This window comes from Delphinus delphis, chromosome 3 (assembly GCF_949987515.2).
Source record: "Delphinus delphis chromosome 3, mDelDel1.2, whole genome shotgun sequence".
NCBI classification, from domain to species: domain Eukaryota; kingdom Metazoa; phylum Chordata; class Mammalia; order Artiodactyla; family Delphinidae; genus Delphinus; species Delphinus delphis.
In genome coordinates this window covers 24,893,707-24,917,622 of record NC_082685.1, presented here as the reverse complement: position 1 = coordinate 24,917,622, position 23,916 = coordinate 24,893,707, and the positions used below count along the sequence as shown (strand labels likewise).

At 50.6% G+C, this 23,916-nt stretch overlaps 1 protein-coding gene across 2 annotated transcripts in view; it reads left to right on the top strand.

Moving 5' to 3' along the window:
- Window positions 1–17,917, top strand: part of ERGIC1 (endoplasmic reticulum-golgi intermediate compartment 1) — a 105,463-nt gene extending 87,546 nt beyond the window's left edge. For both annotated transcript variants that reach the window (XM_060008381.1, XM_060008380.1), the window contains exons 8-10: window positions 2,421–2,521; window positions 5,037–5,159; window positions 16,001–17,917. In XM_060008381.1, the coding sequence (XP_059864364.1) occupies window positions 2,421–2,521; window positions 5,037–5,159; window positions 16,001–16,108 (332 nt within the window). In that variant the 3' untranslated portion in view covers window positions 16,109–17,917. The remainder of the gene's footprint in view (window positions 1–2,420; window positions 2,522–5,036; window positions 5,160–16,000) is intronic.
- Window positions 17,918–23,916: the final 5,999 nt, after the last annotated feature.

The window sequence follows — 23,916 nt, the reverse complement described above, 5'->3', positions numbered from 1 at the left end:
GAGAGATGCATGAGATGCACCAGACAGCCGGGGTAGAGCGGGCTCTCATTTCCTCAGCTCTCAAGCCTGGTACCCACCCCCAACCCCGTCCCCGCCGCTTGTCCCTCTGCTCCCAGGTCCTCCATGGGGGGCTGCTTCTTGTCATTCAGGTCTCAGCTCAAATGCCACCACCTCAGAGAGACCCTCCCTGACCGCCTTTTGTACAATAACCCCCAGGCCTAGCAACACGCCTGTTTTTCTTCCTAGCACAGACCACTCTGTTTGAAGATACTGGCAGTGACTCTATTGTACCAAAGGCCTTAAAATTGGTCATTGCCTTTGAGTCATCAATTCTACTTAGAGGAGAGTAAGCTAAGGAAACAAATACGAGAGTGTGCAAGGATTTAGGAAAATAATGGTCGTTTAGGTCATTGTTTATAAGAGTGAAAATGAGCCACAGCGTCAGTGTCTGGCCCCAGGGGCCTGGTTGAGCACCCTGTGCATGGCCTTGCTGGGGGGTGAGTGCAGTGACCGTGATGTGTCAGAACCTCGCTGGTGTTCAGGCAGCAAGCAGCTATTGAGCACCTGCTGTGTGCCAGGCGCTGTGCATTGTGCGAGGGGATATGGCGATGGATAAAACCAATGCCGTAGACCTTACGCTGTATCTTAGACCTGAGACAGTGTCCATGGTGTTCAGTTCTTGGAAGAAGGTGCAGTACGATCCAATTTTATATTTATGTTTAGGGAAATAGAAATATAAGTATAAATAGAAGTCTAGCAGTGTCTGCATGAGAATGCGAATCTCCGATTTTCTGTGGAGGGTGGCTTTGTGGGTGATATCTTTTTTCTTTACGATCATCTGTGTGTTTTACAGATTTGAACAGAACTATTACAGGTGTGATTTTCATAAGGCGTTCACTCTCTCGTTCCTTCAGGTTTTTAACGCGGGGCCGTGGGCATTTGGAACTCCGTATTTCAAGTGTGGTCTCTGTGCTCCTGGCTTAAAATACAGATTCTGAGCCCCACCCCAGACCCACTGAACAGAACCCTTGGGGTGAGGCCCGGGTGTCTGCCTTTTAAATCCTGGGTGGCCCTAGTGCTCCTGAAATCTGAGCACCGGTGGGGTTGAGCAGAGGGATGTTGGGGTCTTCATGGGCTTAGCCCTGAGGCTGCAGGACTTTTCCCAGGTTTTTAGAGGAGTCAGGTCTCAAGAGGGTTCAAGAAACACCACCCTTTCCTTACCAAGAGGCAGTGTTGGCAGGAAGAGGCTGTGAACACCATCTACGTCCCCTACCCTTTCACAGAAGATGAGTCCAAAGACTCAGGACTGACTCAGCCAGGAGACCAGGATTAGAGCCCACAAGCTTGCATTTCTGTGTTGTTTTAGCTGCGTGGCCCCTGACCCGAGATTCTAGAAGGCAACAATAGAGGGGTCTGTGAGCTTCTCCCAGCATCTCAGAAGGCCCAAGGGAATATCACCTTTCCCGGGATGCTATATAGCAGCTTCGGGCCAGCATTCTATCAGCCTAGTGTTTGATTCCGGTTACCTCATGCTTATCAGAAGCTGATTCATCTGTTCTTCTATTCATGCCTCTGTCCAGTCAGCCCTCCATCCATTCATTCATTCAATAAGCATTTGCCACTGTCCACTTCGTACCAGGCCTTGCGCAGGGTTCTAGGGACACAGAGATGAGTAAGGCTCAGTCCCTGCCCTCCGCAGTCTCCCCCATCTAGTGGGGAAGGGGTAAGAGTTACAGTGGAATATGACAGGACCAGGTGGAGGAAGAACTAATCTCCCATTAATTGAAAATGGGGAAAGAAATTAATCAGTCATTATAGATAGGTGCAGTTTTTCTGGTTGGTGGATTCTTTTTTAAAACTTGAACGCAGTTTTTTCCAAAAGTAACAGTATTCAAACAGGACGAGAGGGTGCACAACAAAATGTGACCTTTATCAAATCCTGCCTCCTGTCCCGCCCCCCCACCAGAGGCTAGAACCGCTAATAGCTTCTTGGGCATCTTTTCAGAAAATTCTTCTCTACATTCTTCACGCAGGTAGAGGAGTGAGTCTTCCCTGCCCCCAATGCATGGAAACATGTTATTCACCCTGGTCCCTAACTTAGTTCTTCTCACTCAATGATACCCCCTTGGAGAGTGGCCTCTTCCACACCCCCCTTCTCAGCAGCTGCCCTGTGGATGGACATGAGGGTTGTTACTAGACTTTAACATTATATACAGTGCAGGAGAAAAGATCCTGACCAATGGAGTCTTTCGATTCCTGGTGCCCAAAGGGAGAAATGAAGAGGGGTTGTTTGGTGGTGAAATTGTGCAGACTGAGTACCTCCCCACACCCCGCAATGGCAAGCAGGTTTAGGGTTGAAATGAGCTGCCGGCCGGGCAGTACCCGTCCCCCTGCCTCATGCTGCTGTGTCCTTCCCGCAGCCCTCGCCTCCCACGACTACATCTTGAAGATCGTGCCCACGGTTTACGAGGACAAGAGTGGCAAGCAGCGATACTCTTATCAGTACACAGTGGCCAACAAGGTACACGGGTGGCAGCTGCGTGCAATCGCGCCCTCTGCTGGCTGAGAGCCGAGGTGACAAGTGTCTGGGCGCGATCTCCTCTGATTCCCTTCAACGGGCCTTTCCTGGAGGGGTGATCTACCCTGGGTAAAGATGGGAGGCCAGTCTCAGAGTCAAGGGGAGGAAATCGAACCGGGACATAGGGTGTGATCTGTTGGAGAAAGAGCAGGCAGGTGGCCTGTCCCAAAGGTCTAGGGCTTGTAGACATCTCCACTGCCCTGTATCTGGCCCTGATCATTCAGGCACGGGACCCCGATTGGTTAGCACACAACGGATGCTCTGGCTCGTGGGGCACAAGCTCATTATCCAGAATCATGAGGCTCTGGAATTACACCAGATGGCTGTTGGTTAACAGGTATGTCCCAGGACCCCAATACTCAAATTCACGGAGATGCAGGCAGGCCTTGGTGGGAAGCAAAGCACAGTCAGAGCCAGCAGAATGGGGTGACAGACAGTGGTTTCAAGCCAAGACAGCCTCAGTCTCCCTAGAGATGACCCTGCCGTGGGACGTGAATGCTTGAAGCCCATGGGTTGAGGCACCCCCAATAGACCCCTTTACACCAGGACTCTCCTTCTTTTTCTGTTCCAGGACCACCCAGACCCCTTAAGATGATATATCGTTTGGCTCTAATAATAATAATAGTAAGAATAGTAGCCATCATTTATGGATTACTTACCATGGGCTGCACATTATGCTAAGCTCTCTACCTCCACCATCTTTTTCAGTCATCAAGGCAGCTCTGACATTGGGACTATTATTGTCACCATTTTACAGATTTGGCCACTGAGGCACTGAGAGGTGGTCCTGGAGCTATAACATGGCTGAATGGGGAGTAGAACCAGCTTCTTCTCCAGCTCCAAAACCTGGTCTCTTGATCACATCACCTGTTCAGTCTGAACCAGGGGCCTCCGAGTCTGCCAGGCTGGGAGCTACTCTCTCTTGGGTGACTTGGGGTCCCTCTCCTCTGCTCCACCTACACTGATGCTCTGGTGTATCTCTCCGAGGCAGAGGGGTCCTGTTTCTTGGAGGGCATCTCACTGGAACCCTCAAGTGCTGACAGCATCTGACAAATGGGAGAAAGTGGAGGCAGTGTGAACAGAAAGCGTGTGGGCTATGGAGAAAACTTCTGTTTCAAACCTGGCTCGGTCACTCACTAGCTCTGTCACCTGGGACAAGTCACATAACCGCTCTGTGCCTCAGTTTACTCATTTGTAAAACGGGGACGGTGCCCACCTCATAAGGTCGCTGTCAGATGGGGCAGTGTTTTTAAAACCACCGAACCCACAAAGAAGGCTTCGGCAAATGGTACCTACTGCCGCTGTTTTTTATTATTTTCCTCTGTCCCTCAGCTCTGGGCTGTGACCCAGACAGTCACCCTGCCCCATGAGCTCTCCCTGGGGAAAGCTGATCTTGTTTTGCCCAAGGCTCCTTCCCTTGAGGCTTTGGCAAAGGCCCAGCAGCCAGGACAGCTTGCTCAGCTCCCTCTGCGGCCTCAGCCCTGGCCCGCGCTGTGAGCGCGTGAGGCTGCACCCATCGGGGCCAGTGGCAGTCCAGCAGAGGAGGCAAGTTTCAGGGTTGTCCTTAAAGAAGCTGCAGGGTTTGGGCCTTAGCATTTGGGGTTGGGGCTAAAGTCTGGTCTCCAGTTGCTGAGGACAAATGAGACTAACCGAGAGGTTTTCAGCACCCTGAAGTGGATGCACTGTTAATTCAGCCCCTTGGCATCCTTGGAGTCCCGGCCGGTGCCTTCTGAGGAAGGCTTGTGGTGGGGCTGTGCCCTCTGACTTTCCAGTTCTGTGTGTTCCTTCTTTGAAGAAGCTTACTCCCCACATCTCACTCACACACACGCACACCCCCCTCAGGAAGTCATGAGGACTGTCCCCTCCTTGCCAAGCTGTCCAGACACCCCTGGGGAGATTGGGCCATTCGTTCATGGTGCTGCAGTATTGCACATACTTTTACATGCCTCCTTCTCCAGACTGTGGGTCCCTCTGGGGATGGGGCAGGGCGTACTCCCCTCAGGGTCCCCAGCAACCAGCAAGGGGCCAGCACACAGGAGAGGTGCTCAGTGAACTATCACTGAGTAAACAAATGGATTCTGCATGGCCCAGGAGTTGAAGGGAGAAATAGGCCTTCCATCAAACTGAGCCCACTCACACTTGTCCTTTGACAGCTCTACTCTCCTATTTGGATTCTGGTGCTGCTTCCAAGGTCAAGCAGTCCATTTCCAAGCAGTCCAAAGGGTCCAAAATGCTCCCAGTGAATGGTGGCCATCCAGATGCTGATGGCAGAGCTACTAGGGGGAAGGGTGTGAGAGGAGGGGTCCGTGGAGCCTGGCTCTGCAGGGGGAGGGAGGGAGAAGAGCCCGTTCTTGTGGGTTTCTGGGGACCCTCTGCCACCCATCCCCCCCATCCCCCACGCGACAGGGTTTGAGCCTGAGTCTCACATCCCCAACCCCTGTCCGCTCTTGCACCTCAGGAGTACGTCGCCTACAGCCACACTGGCCGCATCATCCCCGCCATCTGGTTCCGCTATGACCTAAGCCCCATCACGGTCAAGTACACGGAGAGACGGCAGCCTCTGTACAGGTTCATCACCACGGTGAGTGGGCAGGGTGCCTGCTGTGAGCACCCCAACCGCTTCTCCGAGAAGCAGGATGCAGCCCACAGGGCTAGGGGCTCAGCCTGTCCACACAAGGCTGGGACCTCTAGGACGTTTAGAAATGTCATCAGAAGCACATCAATATTGATGGCATGTCATCAAGAAACTCTTTTCCAGATGGGAATGCCACTCGGTCACTTCGTTCCTTAAGCAGTTCCATCTGTATATGGCTCAGTGAGATGTTCCTGATTTTCTCCGGTTTTTTATTTTTATGGAAATTATTCTTAGCAGGGCGTATCCTTTTCTGTGTAAGTTTTACAGTGAAGATTTCACTCATTTTTTTTCCATGTCTATTTTCTAACTCTACGGGCTGATACTGTCAGGTTTTTTTCTTTCTTTCCTTCCTGCCTGTTCTCTTTTTTCTTTTTTGCCATTGTCTCCCCCAAGTCCAATCTTCTGTGAGGCAGCTTCAAGCTGATGTCAGTTTTCTTTGATGCTGACTGTTTCTATCAAGTACTATCCTGGCTTCCCATTGAAAATGTCCTTGGGGTCAGAACAGCCAGGTCACAGTGCCCTGCTCCAACCAAGAGGCCTGGAGAAATTCGGTAAGCCAGAGTCAGTGAAGGTGGAAGAGATGAGGTGATTTTTCCCTCCCTCGTAGATTTAGAAACTGCTTTTCTACCTCTTCATACTTTTAATTTTGATTCAGAATTTGGTGTCCAGTCTTGGCTCTTTCATTTCCTGCTCTGACTAGGTCTGTATTAGGACTCTTGTTATAGAAGAGACAGGACCCCACCTCAAGCTGGCTTGAAGGATAAGTGGGCTTCAGGTATGGCTAGATCCAGGTACAAATGTCTGGAATAGGTCTGTCTTCATCCTGCTCTCCTCTGTACTGGCTTCATTTTCACATAAAATTTACCAGTAGAAAGTACCTCTTTCTCAGTAATCCTACACCAAGTTTTGGATAGAATGGCACTGTCATTGGCCTGGCTCAGGTCCCATGCTATCCTTGTGGCCCGGAGAATGAATGGTGTGCTCCAGTTGGCCAGCCCCACCCAGACTGCAAGGACAAAGATTACGAGGGGGTGGGGTTCCCCAAGAGAAAAATCAGAGGCCAGTTACCAGAAGAGGAAAGACTGGATGCTAGGCAGCCAAAAGGCCAGATGTCCACTGCAAGGTCTCCATCTTATAACTGATGAAATAGGAATAACAGTCCCCACTTTTCCTACCTCCCAGGGCCTCGTGGGACTCAAAGCACGAAAGGGAAGCTCTGAAATTATAGAAAGCCATGTGGATACAAAGGGTGTCAAAATTTGATGCTTATATGAGCCTCTAAACGGCCTTTTACTGTTCTCTGACTCCATAAAAATTTGAAACTTCTGGTCTACCAAGGGCACCTAACATAAAGCTAAAACACCAGACACAGATTGGGAGAAGATATTTGCCACACATATAAGGAAGAAGTATGCTTCAGAATTTATACGTTTAAAAAAAAAAAATTTCTACAAATCAGTAAGAAAAAGTGACCCAAAAAAAAATAGGTAAGGACTTGACCATTGACAGAAGAGACCACACTGGCAGTGGAAAGACGCCCAAGTTTACTAGAAATTGGAGGAATGAGATTCAAAACAACCCAATTCAATCCTATCAGATTGGCAGAAATTAAAGACCTGCCACTGTAAAGATTGGGAGGATGCAAAGCAAGGGGACCTGTGTATACTCTCTGGTGTAAATAGGGTTAGCCACTTTGGAGGGATACCTGTTAACCCTTTGGCTCCAGATCAGGGCATCTGTGAGCAAGTGATTCTACCCAAAGCCCCACAGGGTAGCACACTAAGTGGGTCTTGGGGCCGATTCTCAGCCAGTACTCTTACTGCATACCCAGAATTGGACAGAAGCGAAGACACAAGGAGGTACCTCTGTGTGGGCGTGGTCTGCATCTCAGAGGCCCTGGGGTCTGCAGCCTTGATGGTGGCAGAGAAACCCCTGTGCCCACACCTCACTGTAGGGTCAGGAAGGATCTTCATGGCCCCCTTCCTGTTTCCCCTGCATTCCAGACAGCTGAGGCTCTGAGTGTTGAGATCCCTTGGTAAGTGGCTGAGAAATGAAGCGACTTCATTTACTTGCTAAATGTTTGCTAAACTTTACCATGCGCCAGGCCCTGCGCTTTGCAGCAGGGATAGCAAGTTAGATGCAATCCCTGCTCTTAAGCTGCTCCCCGGCTGGTGGGGGAGATGGGCGAGCACACAGAACTGCAGTCCCATCCAGCGGGGCTCCGATGGAGCTGTGCACCAGGTACCCCACTGGCAGACTCCCTTCTGTTTGGAAGGTTCAGAGAAGGAAACCCCAAGATGGGTCTTGAAGGGTGAGGAGACGTTTTTTAGACTGGTGAGTGAGGGAGAGAGGGTCTTAGCAAAGGGAATAGTACATGCCAGGGTGCCCAACATAGCGTGTCTTGTGAAGGCCATGTGGCCTCTTTCAATGGGGAAGGAATTCTGAGAGCTGGAGGTCCCAAAAACCCCAGGGGAGGAGCTCGTCCTGCATCACCCAGAGGCCTTCTCCTCCTCCCTTTGGCCACCAGCCCCTCCTGCACCCCAGCCCTGCCCACCTCTACCTGAGTGGGGGCCGTGCTGCTGGGAACCTCCTGACATCATTAGCCTGGTGGTTTTTCTGAAGGCCCCATGCTGCCATTTTGGTTGCCACGACAACCATGGGGTCAGCCCAGAGTGAGCCAGCCGGCTGTCCCTGGCAGATGGCGTCATTGTGGAGCTTCAGAGACCTCTGTCACAGGGCGGCAGATGTGGGGATGACGCTCGCACACAGACACACAAGCACAAAGACCCCCGGGAGCCCTCGCCAGGCAGGGTGGAGGTGGCATGGAAGTGGAGGCACCTGCTGTGACTTCTCTTTCTCTCTTTATGAAATCAAACACTTGTGTGCATTGGGGGCCTCTGCAAATAGCTCCTCAGAGGGGCTGCTGAAGAGGGGGCTTAGGCCAGGATGTTGTCATGTGGCGGCCACAGGGCTGCGGCGGCAGCTGTGGGTGGGCTGGAATGAGGGGTGGGTGCAGCCAGGGGCGGGGGAGTGGGTGTGGAGGGCAGAGGCATTCTAAGTAACAAGTACCTGGCTTAGTCGGGGTTGCCCCTTCCAGGCTCTTATGGTCTGGAAAGGACCTTTTTTTCATGCCCTGCCTGAACAGAGGGGACGCCCTCCTCCTGGAAGCCTCCAGCAGGCTGCCCGGGCTCCTCTCTGGACACCCAGGGCACCTTGCTCAGACCTCCACTTTGTGCTGTTCCAGAAAATTCCACCACTGAGAGAATAAAACAGATGGTGTTTAACAACATGAAAGGGATCCCTTTCAAAGTGCCCACTCCCACACATGCACATTTGTCCCCTACCCCTGCCACTTGCTGAAGCCCCTTTTTGGAGATGGCCTTCAAGTGGGTGGTGGTGACAGATTGGGTGGCTTTGGAGGTGTCACATCACTTTCCTTGTGTGTGTTTTATTCTATTTGGGGGGAGCAACCAGAAGTCACCAAGTACCAAATTGGGTCAGTATGGCCATGGCATTTTTTGTCTGCGAAAAAGTAGCAGCTGGTGATGATGACATGGCCCCTTTGGATAACAGGGATAGCTGAGTTAAACATCACCCCTGCCCTCGAGGTGCTCCTTGCCAGTGACATAATCCCCCAAAGTTTAGATTGCATTTCATAGTTGCCAGGCCTGATTATGATGAGCTCCAGGCCTGACTCACCTCTGTGTCCCTAGCGTCCGGCACAGGACTTGGCCTGGATGTAGGTGCTTAGAAATATACAAGGGATAGCTGCTTAAAGAAGTGATCATATAGCTGCACTTATTAAGCATCTACTAGGTGCCAGGTAATTTTACAGTCCTCTCCTTTAACCCTCCCAGGAACCCTCCAAGGTAGATGATATCATTCCTGTTTTAGATATGAATTAATTGAGGCCCAGAGAGGTAAAGAAACTCTTCCAAGATCTCACAGCCAAGAAAGTCAGGGCTGAGACTTGAGCCCCAGACTTGCCTCTGCCGCATCCTCCTATCACCAGCTTGGGAGCCTTCATTTTCCAAAGCAAAGGCTCTCAAGGATGTTCCAACAACAGAGCCCCCAGAAGCCATGGAGCCCTTGATAGAACACCAGGATCATTTGATACAGTGACTTGTCCTGGGAATCAAGAAGAAATATTATAGCAGGAAACAAGGCAATATTATGAGCATGTGTGATAAAATCACAGTCACGCCCATGCAAACCATAAGAAAAGCAAACTGTCCATCTAAGACTGGTTGGCTGGTGGTGCACAGGTTTTCCTGCTCTTATCTGGTTACCTTTCACTAATCTGTTTGGGCACCTGCGAAGATTTTCCATTGACAAAAGGCAGCAGGTGTGTGGAGTGGGGGGCACATAGGATGGTTAAAAAAAAAAAAAAAAACTGAAAGAAGACAAACTTAAAACTGAGAAGGTTTTACGTCTGAGGCTGTGTGAGTTGGGAAAAGACCAGCTTGGTAGCTGGACTGATACATCAGCCGCTTCAGACCCTCCATTCTCTCCTACTTGGGCTTTCCTCGGTGTGTCTCTCTTCCCAGGGCTGTGAGCTCCAGGAAGGAGGGCTGGCTCTCAGTCACCTCTGTTCCCCAGACCTGGCGTAACCCGGGCAGGAGATAAGTGGGTGTGAAACAGTGAGCAGACACATGGAGGGTGTACACCTTGGTCCACTCCCCACAAGACAGTTTCTATTATCTGAGGAGCAGAACAGAACCCAAATTAGCTGCCCTGTTATTCAGGCCTGGAAACGTGTATGTAAAAAAAACACTTCCATTCTGGTCCTTCCGGACGTTTGAGCAAAGCTAGTTCTTCCAGAAGGTTGTGTACCAGGGACTGATCGCTCCAACTGAGTCTGGACACCGATATCACAGTTGGAACAGGAACTGCTGGTACTCTTTTCTAGGGCAGGTTCTGAGAAGAATAAGGAACATTAGAAAGGCATGGGCTCCATTTTATAAACGACACTTATTTTTACAGCCACACAGCGTCTTACTTCATAAACTTCCCTGAGGGAGACCCGTTACCTTTAGGACATTTGATGCGTAAGACTTAAGAGAGCCGAGAAAACAAAATATAAAGAAGCCATCCAGGCATAAAGATGGGAAGTGAGGGGAGCCTTCAGGTGGGAGAGAAGCAGGTGGAGGAACAGGAAAAAGCAGGCCCTTGGCAGCCTCCCAGACCTGGATGCTCGTCACCCTTGCCTCCTTGGTAGCTGTGTGACCTTCGACAAGTGGGTCCCTCTCTGAGCCTGTTTCCTCACCTGTGAAATGGAGCGCACCCCATTTGCCCTACTACTCACGAAGAATGAATGAGGAGGCGGAAGGAAGTGCTATCTCAGGCCTGGCACATAGTAGGTGCTGCCCCGAGGTGGTTTTTTCAGAGGGGGCGGTGGGTATTTTGCGGCTGCAGCCACTGTAAAAATGGCAGGGAAGGACCTCCGCTCTCCCCCGCCCCCGCCCCCAGGCTCCTGGACTAAAGGGTGCAAGTGGGCAGTCTGGTAGGCGTGACACCACTGACTGGAGACCCCCACACCCTCTCCTCCCCACCTCCCCACCTCCCCACCTCTCCCAGGCCCAGTCATCAGCTTCCCTTCCGCGACAGCCTCCACCTCTGCCCAGCCGCAGCCCCGGTGTTCTCATCCGAGGCTCCAGCCTGTCTGCCGCCACCGGCATCTGATGGGACTCCGATTCATTATTTATTTCCTCACACTGTGCCTTTTGCACAAACTTTTCAAGCAAGGCCGCCTGGACGAGTAGAGTGAGCGAGCAGTGCCCGGGCACTTAGCGGTGGTACATCCGGCAGCTAGACAGGGCCTCATCGTGGACCCCATTTCACAGATGAGAGAAACTGAGGCTCTGAGAGGTCAACTGGTTTTCCCGGCCAGGGTCGCAGAGCTGGTATCCGCCCCCAGGAATGTTTACTCCAGAGCCTGGTGGAAAACAGAGGGATTCAGTCCTCCAGCTGGTGTGGTTGGAACTTGTCCTCTCCATATTATAAGGAATCAAGAGCCGTGATTAAAATGTCAGGGGAGCACACACACACCTTCCTTTCAAGGTAGACGAGCTGACTTCATTCTCCCCACAGTGGAAGATCGGGAAGCTGGGGGAGCCGCAGGGAGGAAGCCTCGCCGTAAGAACAGAGGGGCATTATTGATGACTTCTGATGAGAGCAAAGTAATGTGCTTCGCCCCGACTCACTGGGGCCCGCATAGCAAATGGTCCTTGTCTTCATTTCTGGAGCGGGGGCTGCTGACCAGAGTAGGGTTGCAGGTCCCGGCTGTGATGGCCCCTCCTGGCTCAGCAGCCCCGCTCTCCCATCCTCCACCCTCTCCCCCGGAAGTTGTCCCCCTGCCTCAAAGCTGGAAGATGCAAGAGCGTAGCAGCAGCAAGGGACCAAGGGAACAGGCGTTTAAGGATGTATGTGTAACATGGGCAATCCCAGGGCAGTCCTGAGGGGTGAGGATTAGCCTTCCCGTTTGTAAAAGTTAGGGAACTGAGGCTCAGGGAGCCATGGAAGTGGGCCCAGCATCCTGAGTCACCTCCACACCCCCAGCTCCTGGGCTGACACCCCTTGTGTGAGCCACCTTTGCCCCCTGCCTGGGGCGTGGAATTCTTCTACTCCTTTTCTAGGACGTTCGTTCATTCATTCACTCCCTCACTCCCTCACCGACTCTTTTATCGGTTCTCACTCGTGCACACACACACTCCTTTACTCAGTGAACATGTCCTGAGCCTGCTGTGGGTCGGTCTCTTCTGCTTCTCTCTCCCCAGGGCAGTCGGGAAAGCGAGCTTTAAGCAGTAGGGTTGGGGTAGGGGACTGGGGGTGAGGGGTCACTCCCTGCCTGGCCGAAGACTGGAAACAACCTCTGGCCTGAGGTGCTTTGCCCCCAGGGATATTCTTATGACAAACCCACGTGTCTGGGCCTCAGCTACTCCCTCTGTAGAATGGGCCCTCGGAGGGCTTGGGACCCGAGCAGCTGAAAAGAATCTGCCTGTGGTGCCTGGGACACCCTTGCCATCCTGTCCTTCCATGAATGGCTTGTCCTCTGCTTAAGGAGCCAGGTAGAGAATGGAAATTGAGACCCAAAGGCCTGCTCTGGGGAATAAGTGATATTTTTACCCATTGTTCTTCTTAGAGTGGGTCTCAGAGAGGTTTAGAAAATCTCAGGTCTTAGCAAGAAGGTTGGAGCCTTCCAGTCACCTGAAAGATGAAATTAGGTAGCATTTACTAAACACGTACTAAGTGCTAGGCACTCCAGAGGCATTGCCTGCAGTATGACAGTTGGCAAAGTAGGGACAGTTTTCCCATTTTGCAGATCAAACAACTGAGGCCCGGGACGGCTCTCCCAAGTCCGGAGTTAGAAAGCGACAGCCACGACTCGGCTTCTGAATTCCAAGCTCTTTCTGCTGCCACAGCCAGGAAGGACACTGTGGGCTCCCCAGTCTTCACACCCCACCTTGGCCGTGCACCCTGAGGAGGTTCACGCCTCCTGGCCTCTGCACACCGTGGAGGCCCGGTTCTCCTAGCTCTTCTGCGTGCACAGCAACATGCAAGGGAACTAAGTGTCATGGGCATGATTTGCTTCGTTTTCCTTTTTATTCATTTATATTCATCTTGGGCCTTATCCTCCCAGGCCAGGGAGATGCCAAGTCACCATCCTCCCTTGCACCAGGCCTTTCTTTATCTCTTCTCAAGATCCCTGTCAGCCTCCTAACATCTGTGGTTGGTCATTCCCCGCCCCCCACCCCCAACCGTCAGCCAAATGTGGTGAAGCCTGTGATCTCGCCACCACCAAGGTAGAGCCTGAGTCCAAAGACAGGCATACCCTCTGGTGCAACCTTGTGGCTACATTTATTTCCTTGCGTTTCAGAATGTAGAAACCGTGACCTTCTCGGGATAAGGGATGGCCACAACTGACCACCTTCTGGGATGAGTCCAGATGTGGCAGCCTCCTGGTGCTGGGGGTTTCTGTGGCTACCATCTGTCAAAATCCAGGAGCACCCCAGGACCCTCTCCTGACGACCCCTGCTTCACCTCACACCAGTCACCACCTGCAGATGGGAGCAGGTCAGGCAGGCCAAAGGCAAAATAATGAAAATGGGGCCATGGCAGCATCAGGCGGGCTGCTAGATTTCTCTCAGCTTTTGAGGAGTCCTCCACTGCCCCACTGAATATGCCAGAATTCCCCCTCCTCCATTGACCAGCACCTTGAATAGACGTACAATAATGGAGGACATACAGCTGCATTGGGTGATGTCAGTAGACGCGGTAGCTTCCTGAAGAGCCCCTTAGCCTTAGGCACCCTGTAAGTGACTCAGACAGGGTCAGCTGCCTGGCGGCTTGAATGCTCCCAGGGCCTCAGTTTCCCCACAGCTCTGTGTTTTCTCATGTAGCTCAATGAATGTGTCGTGTCTCCTTCTGTTCCAGGCCTGCCCGGTGAACGGAGGCTTCAGTTTGGGTGCCAGGTGTGTGTGAATCATAGGCACACGCAGGTTCCAAAGCGCGTAGATGAATATGGATGTGTGTGTGTGGTTATTTTTTATTTTTTTATTATTTGCTCCATTGCACTTAAGTCACATTTTCCTATCCTCTGATCCAAGCTCTAAAAGCGTTTTGCGGTATAAAATCGCCCATCATCTGATCCACTCTACCAAAATAACCCGGCTGCCCTGCCGTCATCCTCCTTGAAAAGTAGCCCTGCGTCATGCTCTGAGGCCGGCGGGGAGAGGCCTTGCCCACTGAAAACACTTCATAATAATCCCCCCAGCGCCCCCCATCCTCCTCTCTCCCTGGGGGGTTGCTCTGGTTTCTTGGGCTGTTATTACTGGAATGCCAGCTGCTCTACTTACAGCCTATCCGTACAGACCTGCTCTGTCTGTCTGGGGCCTCACAGGCCTCCGCTTAGCTCATCTCTTGGAAATATAATTTTAAAAATAAACGCCGGTTCGATTCACACTTCCCTCTTGCCTCTGCTGTGTCTCCTGGCCTGTTCGCTTGGCACCAGAGGACCCAGTGTGGCACTGCTGTCTCCCAGAGTCCTCCCATGGGACCTCCAGGGCGGCCTCAGGGGCCCTCCAGGGCTGCCCAGATTGGCTTCTTCTGAGACCTGTGGTCATTTAAGTGCCCCTTAAATGTGGCAAGGGAGAAAGAGTGAGAGCTCTGGGGGCAGACAGACTTGGCTCTGCCCCACACTTGCTGTGTGACCTTGGACAGACTACTTCCCTCTCTGGGCCCATGGGTACATGAGAGAAGAGGTGCCTTCCTCTGGTGGGTGGTATTGGTTTTTATAAACGACATAAAGTGTGTCTTTAGGGGAAAAGTACATTTAAAGTTTCCTTGCAAACCTTTTATGCACTTTGGTTCTTTGATGGTGCCAGAAAGCAGCTCATAGGTAGGCCAGAAAATTTTGAGGAAGACATAGCATTATGTTGACACATCACAAGTGGAGTCCTGACAACTTCAAGGCAAAGTGAATAATTCGTTAGGTAGGCTGTTTCATGCCTGGGAAGCAGCAAAGGGCCATGTTGAGAGTTTTGAACTCCAGTTCAGCCACTAATTACCATGGCGTTGGACGAGTGACTGAGTGTCCCTGTGCCTCAGGTCCCCTGGCTGTAATATAGTTATAAGAATAGTACCTCCCTCCTAGGGTTGGCCTGGGGATTCAGCGAGGTGAGAGGCGTGAGCATTTCAAAGCGTGCCTGGCACAGAAAGGTGCTGTGTAAGTGCTGTCTCTTGTTGTAGTTCTTATATTATCATGTGGCAGGAAGTGAGGAAGTACAGGCATACAGGTGACATTCATGACCATCCCCGTACAACAGCAGTTCTTAATCGGGCAGTTTTGACCTCCAGGGGACATCTGACAATGTTTGGAGACAATGTGTCCTTTCAGTTGTCACAGCAGGGAAGAGAAGGTAGTACTGGCGTCTCATGGGTGGAGGCCCAGGATACCGCTCACCGTTCTTCAGAGTACAGGACAGTTCTGACAACAAAGAATTATCTGGTCCCCAAAGTAAATAGGGCCGTAAGAAACTGTGCCCCGATACAAGATTTCTGGTAGCAACATAGGCCCCTCTCTCCTCTGTAGCACTTGCCTTTGTTGTAATTTTGCATTTATCGGTAAGATTGATTACTACCCATCCCGCTGATACAGTACAAGCTTCTGAGGGTGAGAGGAGATTTGTTTCTCACTCCAGCCCATCCAGGCCAGCGCTGCCTATTCAGCCCACCCCAGATGTTACTCAGTCACTGGCAGCACTGGTCCTGGACCTGTCAGACCCAGGTTCAAGTCCCGGTTTTGCCACTTCTTAGCTGTATGACCTTGGGCCAGTGGCACTGCCTTTCTAAACTTCCGTTCCTTCATCTGCAAATGGGATTGTAAATATCTGATACATTTAGAGTAGAAGTTAAGACCACAGGCTCCAGAATCAAAGACATGCCCAAGTTCGAGTCACAGTTCTGCTACTTATTATGCGAACGTAGTTACCTGTTTAAGCCTCAGTTTCCTCACCTCTGAAATGGGTCTAATAATCCCCCTCCTTTCAGAAGGTTAATATGGGAACGAAAGGAGCTGATAATGGTTACTTTTATTATTATTTCATTCATCATCCAACAAGTGGAGTTTCTGAGCCCAGAGTATGTTCCAGCCCCTGTTGGTTACCACGTGGTGGGCCTCATGGGGCAGAGCGTCTGCACTTGCTGAGCTCATCATCTCGTGGTTTGGGAGGGGTCTGGCCTGGTGCTCCCTCCAGTGCTGACCTCTGACCTCCCCTCACCCCTTTCAGATCTGTGCCATCATCGGCGGGACCTTCACTGTTGCCGGCATTCTGGACTCGTGTATCTTCACGGCCTCGGAGGCCTGGAAGAAGATCCAGCTGGGCAAGATGCATTGACGACCCGCCTGGCCCGACGGCCGAGGACCCAGGGAGACCGCCAGCCCTGTCTCCAGCGCCCCGTCTCCTCCTGCCCTCTATCTGGCCCAGGATCTGTCTGCGTCCCAAAGTGGGGGTGAGGGGAGGGAGGGGGTGGCTCACGGGTTCGCAGCTACCTCTTTTCCCCATGTTTAACTGTAGATGAATTACACTGCCTGAAGTCTGGGTGCCCCTTTCTTTCCCTGAGGAGCCCCAACACCAGAGTCAGGCAGGGAAGGTTCGGGAATGCTGGAGACCACTCCTGGGAAAACTGCAGTCCTTTCCCCGTTGGGCGAGCAGCTCAGAATCTATGTTGACCAGCTCTCAGCCAGGCTTTGACAATCTCCCCACTGTTTGGTCCCACTAATCACTTGGTTTCTCCCCTGGGCAGCCAGCCTGCAGACCTGGGCTCTGGGCTTTGGACCAGGCTGCCCAAAGGTACCTCCCACCTGGCGCCTTCAACAAAGAATGCTACTTCCCAGGCAAGCCCCTGATACGTGGCCCTGTAGATGGAGCCCTTGCTTCTGCTCCATCCCTTCCTGCCCGACCTAGAGCCCAGGCCTCAAGGCCCTCACCCCCACCCCTTTCTTTTCTTCCCCAGAAGCAGATGCCCAGTTGTTGGGCAGCAGCTGTGTAGACTCAAGTCTGCCCACGGGTCCCTGGGTGCCTGGCGAGTTCCCCTTCCTCTCTCTCTTCATCTTGTTCCTCTGAACGCCCTGCCAATGTGCCTCAGCCCCCGTGCTGTGTGGCCACAGCATGGCTTGGTGGAGGGGCTGGCTGTGACTGGGAAGTCATCCTTGGAGAGCCAGACATGGTTTGTGCACTTATGTCCAGATGGGAAGCATCCTTTTCCGCGACCCTAAGATAATCATGTCTCAGCCTCTCCCAGGCAGCTTGCCGTCGGTCCCAAGGCCTTAGGTGGGGGAAGCAAAGCAGACCAGCCCTTCTCCCATCTTAGCATGTCCACCCTCGGGGCTCCCAAGGCTGTATAGCTCTTGGACCTCTCTGCAACCCAGATGTGGCCCACTTGCCCCACCAAGCTCCCCACTGGCTGGCCACACACTAACTCGGTCCTGGTTCCTGGGGCAGCTCCACTGTTTCCTCCCTTGCTCTTGGGTGGGTCCCTACCCCACTGCTCCCCCGCTATCCTTCCCCTTTAGTCCTGAAAGGGAGAGGCAATGGTCCAGGCATGAATTACACCCAGGGAATTTTAGGTATGCCCCCCACTTCCCAGGGAGAGAGTCGTCCACCTGTTTTCCATTTATATCAAGATTGTTTGCATACTTTTGTAATTAAGGGGCGTGTAATTAAGGGGAGTGGAAGGCCTTTTTAAATTATCTCTGGATGGTTCAAGTCTCTGCCGTTTGTAATTTTTGACTCTAGATTCCAATTAGAAAAGCTTCCCCTTTTGCATATGAGTTGATGAATGTGAGTGTAAACTGCATTTGGGTATTTCTGGTATCTGTGGCCACTCAGATGGATTTTTTTTTTTTTTTTTTTTTTGCATTCTCTTCCCCAGTTACAGAAAGGAGCCCCTTGGGTGTGTGAATGCGTGTGGCTGTAGAAGGTGGGCAGGGCAGGGTGGGGAAATGGCATGCAAGTGAATTGAAATCCCATGTTTATGCATTTTAAAAAAAAAACAACTCTTGAGGACATAGGGGATGTCAGTTTCCTATGGAAGAGACACCTCTGACCCATTATTCTTATAAACAAAATCTCAAGGGAAAAAAATGTTAGTTCTTTCTCCACTCATTGGGTTCAAATAGATTAAAAGGCTGATTTTCAGAAATATTGCTGTGTGTTGCTTTCGACTTGATTGTGGCTGGATAGCCCGGAGGCTGGGATCACAGTCAGAACATTCTAGAGGAGAATTTCATTCTAGAGGAGAGAAACTGGGAAATGCGGAGAAGATCTGTTAGCATGATCAGAAAGTCAGGACCCCTTGGATTCAGTCCTTCCTTTATTGAATCCCTACAGAATGTCCCCTGATCTGCTACTTGCTTTTTTCTTTTTAATTTATTTTATTGAAGTATAGTTGATTTACAACCTTGTGTTAACTTGATCTGCTCGCTTTCCAGTTGTGTAGCCTCAGGCCAGGTCCTTAACCTCATGGTGCTGTTGCAGAAATTAAATCTATAATGGGTGCAAATAAGTTATACTGGATCAGAACAAGCTCATGTATGCAGGAAAGTGGTACCTAGTAAATTTTCAAAAATGGTAGTTGTTCCGTATAGGTTTTCCCAAATAGAATAAGGGAGATCCACCATCAGCTGTGAGAAAGGGACTTCCATGGACATTTGCCCAGTCCTTCAAGGCCTTCACTGGAACACCACGGACGTGGATAATAAACACGTCAGAGATGAATGTGAGAGCGAACCAGTCTGCGAGAAACTCTTCACTGACCCTCCCCATTCTCTCTTTAACGTTCTGTGCGATACTTGAATTACTGTGACACTCAAAGCTAGTGATGGAGAGCATATGCCCACCGGTAGTCAAAGAGTCTAGTAAAACTAAGTTGAATACTTTGGAGAGACCTGATAAAGGTGAGTTGCCACGCCCTCCTCAAAATGCTACCGAATTCAGGGAATTCCCTGGCAGTCCAGTGGTTAGGACTCTGCGCTTCCACTGCAGGGGATACTCAGCCCCTACCCCCCCCCCAAAAAAAAGCCCACGAATTCAATGTGAATAAGGCAACTGAAAAGAGTTGGGGTGGGGGAGTCCTTGAGGATTCTGCATTCACATTGAAAGTAAGTTCTCACTCCATGTTAAAGAAAACGAGAAACCTGGAGCCCTGCGGTTGGTTTATGTAAGGGCATAGTTTATGTAAGGAAGATGAAGAACTCCAGCAGAGGTTTCTCAATGAAAAGCCTTGCTCAGGGTCAAAAGATGGGCTAATGTGGGATTTTTGGGGTTTTTTTTTTCTTTTTCTTTTTTTAATATTTATTTATTTATTTGTCTGCACCGGTCTTCATTGTGGCACGAGGGATCTTTGTTGCTGCATGCGGGATCTAGTTCCCTGACCAGGGATAGAACCTGGGCCGCCTGCATTGGTGTTACCGAGTCCAAGCTCGCTCTGCTCGCCGCACGACGGGCCAATAAATAGGGAGACAACGTGTTGAGGCAAGGAATGCAACTTTATTCAGAAAGCCAGCAGACGGAAAAGATGGTGGACTAGAGTCCCCCCAAAAACCATCTTACTGGGGTCTGGATGCCAGTTTCTTTTATAGAATCAGAGAGGGAAGTAAAGTAAAAAGGTACATAGAGAGGGAGAGGCGAGGAGGAAGTAAAGTAAAAGGGCCATCAGTCTTGCAAAACATCTCCTGGAGTGGCCGGCCTCTGGGAGGGGATGTGTTTGTTTCCTCTTTCTTGCAGCCATTCACAGGTGGGTAGGGTTCCCTGAGGCAGGCCATTATGTATGATTATAATAAAAGCAACGAAAAGCAAAGCCTAAAGTCAAAGAAACACATCCAACATGGTGTCAAAATTGGCTCTTCCCTGTTACACTGGGAGCGCAGTCTTGACCGCTGGACCACAAGGGAAGTCCCGGACCAATGTGTTTTAAGTTGATGTAAAACCTTTAAGGTATATGTGTGTCATTTTTATGACTTCTCCCTTGAACCAGTTCTTTCAGTTACCTAACCAAGTACAGACTATCGTGTTTTCGTGCAAGAGGATTTCTCAATCAGGGCTCATGGTGCAAACCCAGAGAGGTGTAGGTGACGGTTTGGGGGCTGTGGTGGTTCAGGCAGAAAAGGCTTCTCCTGGGGAGGTGTTGCAGCTGCAGAAGAGGTGAAGTCGGAGAGGTGCTTCGGTGAGGAGCGACCCTCACATGCTGAGCTCACACTGCTTGGGCTCGAGGTGGGGCTGTGAACCTTGGGAAGAAGTGGGGTGTGGCAGTGCGGCTCATGAGTGGCAGCTGTATAGTTTTTATAACTAAAAGTCACAAATTTGTTTTTTGTTCTTGCCCGAAACAAAGGTACACATTTTCTCAATGTGCCAGGGCACTGGCGGTCCTGATCCCTTTTTAAGAAGCTGGTTCCTTAGCTGCTCCAGCAGGTAGATGTCGCGGTCCAGAAATGTGAGGGGGCCTGTGTGGAGAACATTCACCCAAGACCCTCCCCTGCCCTGCCCCCCAGCAGTTGTCTTCTGTCAGTTTTGTGGTGATGAGGTCATGCACTTTATTCTGACCAAAATAACTTATTTTTATCTCAACTCTGGTAGTAATAGCTACCAAGAGTTAGGCATTCTCCACGTGCCAGGCAAGGAGTGCTTGTTCAGGTCTTGTCTTTTTTAATCCTCACAGCAATCCTACAAGGTGGCTGTTACCTCGTTTTTAGGAAGAAGAAAACAGAGATTTAAGTAACTTAGTCACAGAGCTAGCACGCGGTGAAGCTGGAATTCAAACCCACGTCCACCTGACTCCAGGGTTATGGAGAATTGTATGGTTCTGGCTTACTCGCCACAGTCATCTCTGTCAAAAGGCTAAACCGACCCCCCTACCCCCCCAAAAAAAGGGGGGTGGGTGGGAATTGAAAGTAGTGAGGGTACTGTCGTTTTCTGTTTTCTTCCTTTTAAACAGCCTGCAGGACTTCCCTGGTGGCGGATTGGTTAAGAATCTGCCTGTCAATGCAGGGGACAGGGGTTTGATCCCTGGTCCGGGAAGATCCCACATGCCTCGGAGCAACTAAGCCCATGCGCCACAACTACTGAGCCTGCGAGCCACAACTGCTGAGCTCATGTGCCGCAACTACTGAGGCCCGCGTGCCTAGAACCCGTGCTCCGCAACAAGAGAAGCCACTGCAATGAGAAGCCCGTGCACCGCAATGAAGAGTAGCCCCCGCTCGCCGCAACCAGACATAGCCCACGCACAGCAATGAAGATCCAACGCAGCAAATAAATAAATAAATAAAATTTAAAAATAAAAAATAAATTCAAAACAGCCTACAAAAGAAAGCCAAGTTGAACATTGGGGATCTTCTTAAGCAAAAATTTAAAACCCTTACAACATGATTTTAATTACACAAATAATACATGCTCATAGCTCCACTGAAGGAAAGGCAGAAAAGAGCAAAAAGGGAAAAATTAAAAAGGAAAGTTAAAGTTACCCATAATCCCACTAATCAGGGATCATCATTGTTAATGTTTTAGTGATATTCTTCCGTAAACAAAATCGGATCATGCCGTTAACATTATTTTGTAGTTTACTTTTTTCCTCACATAATGGACACCTTCCAATGTTACTAACAGTGGATCTCCTCATTATCTCATTGGCTACCAGGTAACAATAATCATATTGAATATCTCATGGTGGATCACATTCAGCCTCTGCTCCCATCTCATTCAGAATCTCTTTTCTCACCTGTAACAGGGACAATTTAAAGGGTTGTTTAGCAGAATAAATAAGGTAATGTTCATAAAGCTGTTAGCACAATGTGTGAGTAAAATGCTCAGCCTAATACAACTAGCCATTATTATTCACTCATTTAAGAAATAATAATTTCTGGGAATTCCCTGGTGATCCAGCGGTTAAGACTTCGTGCTTTCCTTGCCGAGGGCCCGGGGTTCAATCCCTAGTCAGGGAACTGAGATCCCACAAGCCGCGCAGCGTGGCTTAAATAACTAAACTTTTTCTTTTTTAAAGAAATACTTTCTACCATGTATTAAGTGCTTACTTTGTGCCAGACGTTGTGCTGAGGGTTCATTGAATCCTGACACCAAACTGATGAGGTGGGTACTCTCATCATTCCCATTTCACAGATGAGGAAAGTGAGTGACCAAGAGGCTAAATATCTTATCCAAAAGCTCCAGAGCCGGGAAGTGGTGGATATCCAAACCCAGGCAGCCGGAATCCAGGGCTCTCACACTTTCCCACCACATCACCCTCTGCCTTGGAGACATAAAAATATTTTCCTGGCCTATCCTCTGAGCCCGGCACTGTGCTAGGCCCTGGGGCTTCTACGCCAGTCCCTGTGCATGTTTCCAAGGTAGGCATGAAGCAGGATAGTAGCCAATTCTAATAAATCCTTATTAGAACGACAGAAACCCTGGCTGAGGTTCTCTCACCAGCTTATCTGGCGATGTCCTTGTAGCTGTCTTAATTCTGTTGAGCCACAGGGGGCAGAGGGTAGGGGTAAAGAAAAGCCTTACTGCCCTGGTTGAGCGTGAACAATCTTGATAATCTTGGGTTGTAATGATCTACCCTCACATGGCTGCCCCTCACCAGTGAGGCCCTGTGCTCCTTGGGAGCAGGGACGGGACTTCACTCCTCCCCAGATCTCTTTGATCTAGCCCTGTACCTGTGGCTCCACGTAGGTATCAAATAAATGGTGAATAAATTAATGAGCAAATGGATGAATGTGTGGGTAAATGGCTTAATGAATGTGATAGGGAAGTAATGAATGAGCAGAGAAGGAGCCAGTGAGCAAGTGAATGAATGACTGCATGAATGAATGAATTCATCAGGGGGCTTTGGTCTGATGAACACTGTGAGGGCTGCTCTGAGAAGCCCTCTATGACCATCTATGTGCACTCGGTCACAATGGCGTCTGCCCCTGCCATGCCCATGAGAAGTGTCTTCCTTTCTCCCCCCCAGATTTATTGAGATATAACTGACCTATAATATTCTGTAAGTTTAAGGTGTGCAACGTGTTGATTTGATACACTTACATACTGCCTCATGATTACCACAGCATTAGTGATCACTTCCAGCACCTCACATAATTACCATTTCTTTTGTGTGTGTGTGTCTGTGTGTGGTGAGGACATTTAAGATCTTCCTTTCTCATGACTGTTCCCCCCACGTCCTTACTTTTGGAGCCTATAATGGGTGGTCTTTCAGTTGCTATTGCCTCAACAAATTTCACCCCGCTTACTGCTGCTACCCTGGCTTCTGCAGACAGCCCAGGTGTAGCCATCCTCCCTGAGTCTGAAGGCCAGAGGGCTCCAACACTGACCTCAGGGGATCTGGAATTAAACCTTAAACAGCACCCAGCAAGTCTAGAGATCAAGCCAGATGCCACTGTTGATCATGAGGATGAGTAAATGCTGGTATTTCATAATTTCATCACCATATGTTAGGGAACACCCAAACTGGGAGAGAACAGGGGACCTGCCTGAGTCAGGCAAGTCTTTCTTTTTTTTTTTTTTTTTGGCTCCACCGCGGGCATGCGGGAACTTAGTTCCCCCACCAGGGATCATCGAACTCGTGTCCCCTGCAGTGGAAGCACGGTGTCTTAACCACTGGACCGCCAGAGAAGTCCCATCTCTTCTTTCTATCTGGCGTCTGGTACAAAGTAGGCGCTCAACAGATATGAATTGAATGAGTCAATCCATTCAATGAATCCATTCAACCAATCACTGAGAGCCTCCCGCACAGCGGAGCCGGGATTGGAGGCCTCTCATTCCCAGAGGCCGCGCAGAGGGACTCTCAGTCTGACGAGAGGGGTGGTGCCGGCGACACTGGGTTGCCTACCCCAGGCGGGAGGCGGAGCTCGGGCACCACCAGGCGGGGCGAGGCGGGGACAAGGTGGGCAGGGCGGGGTGGTGGGGGCCGGAATGAGTGGGGCGGGGCAATAGCTACAAACCCGCAGGCGCGCTAGTCTGCAGAATCCCGGCTGCCCTAGCCGGCTTTTAAAGAAGACTCTCAACGGAGTTAAAAGGGGAGAGAGAGCACAGCTTCAGTTAGCATGGCGCATTGCACGTGTTTACATCAAACACGGAAAGCTTACAGTTTGCGTCATTGGGAGTTAATGGCAAAAGTCTGACTCTGGTGAGGCCTGTCCTTAGGGCTG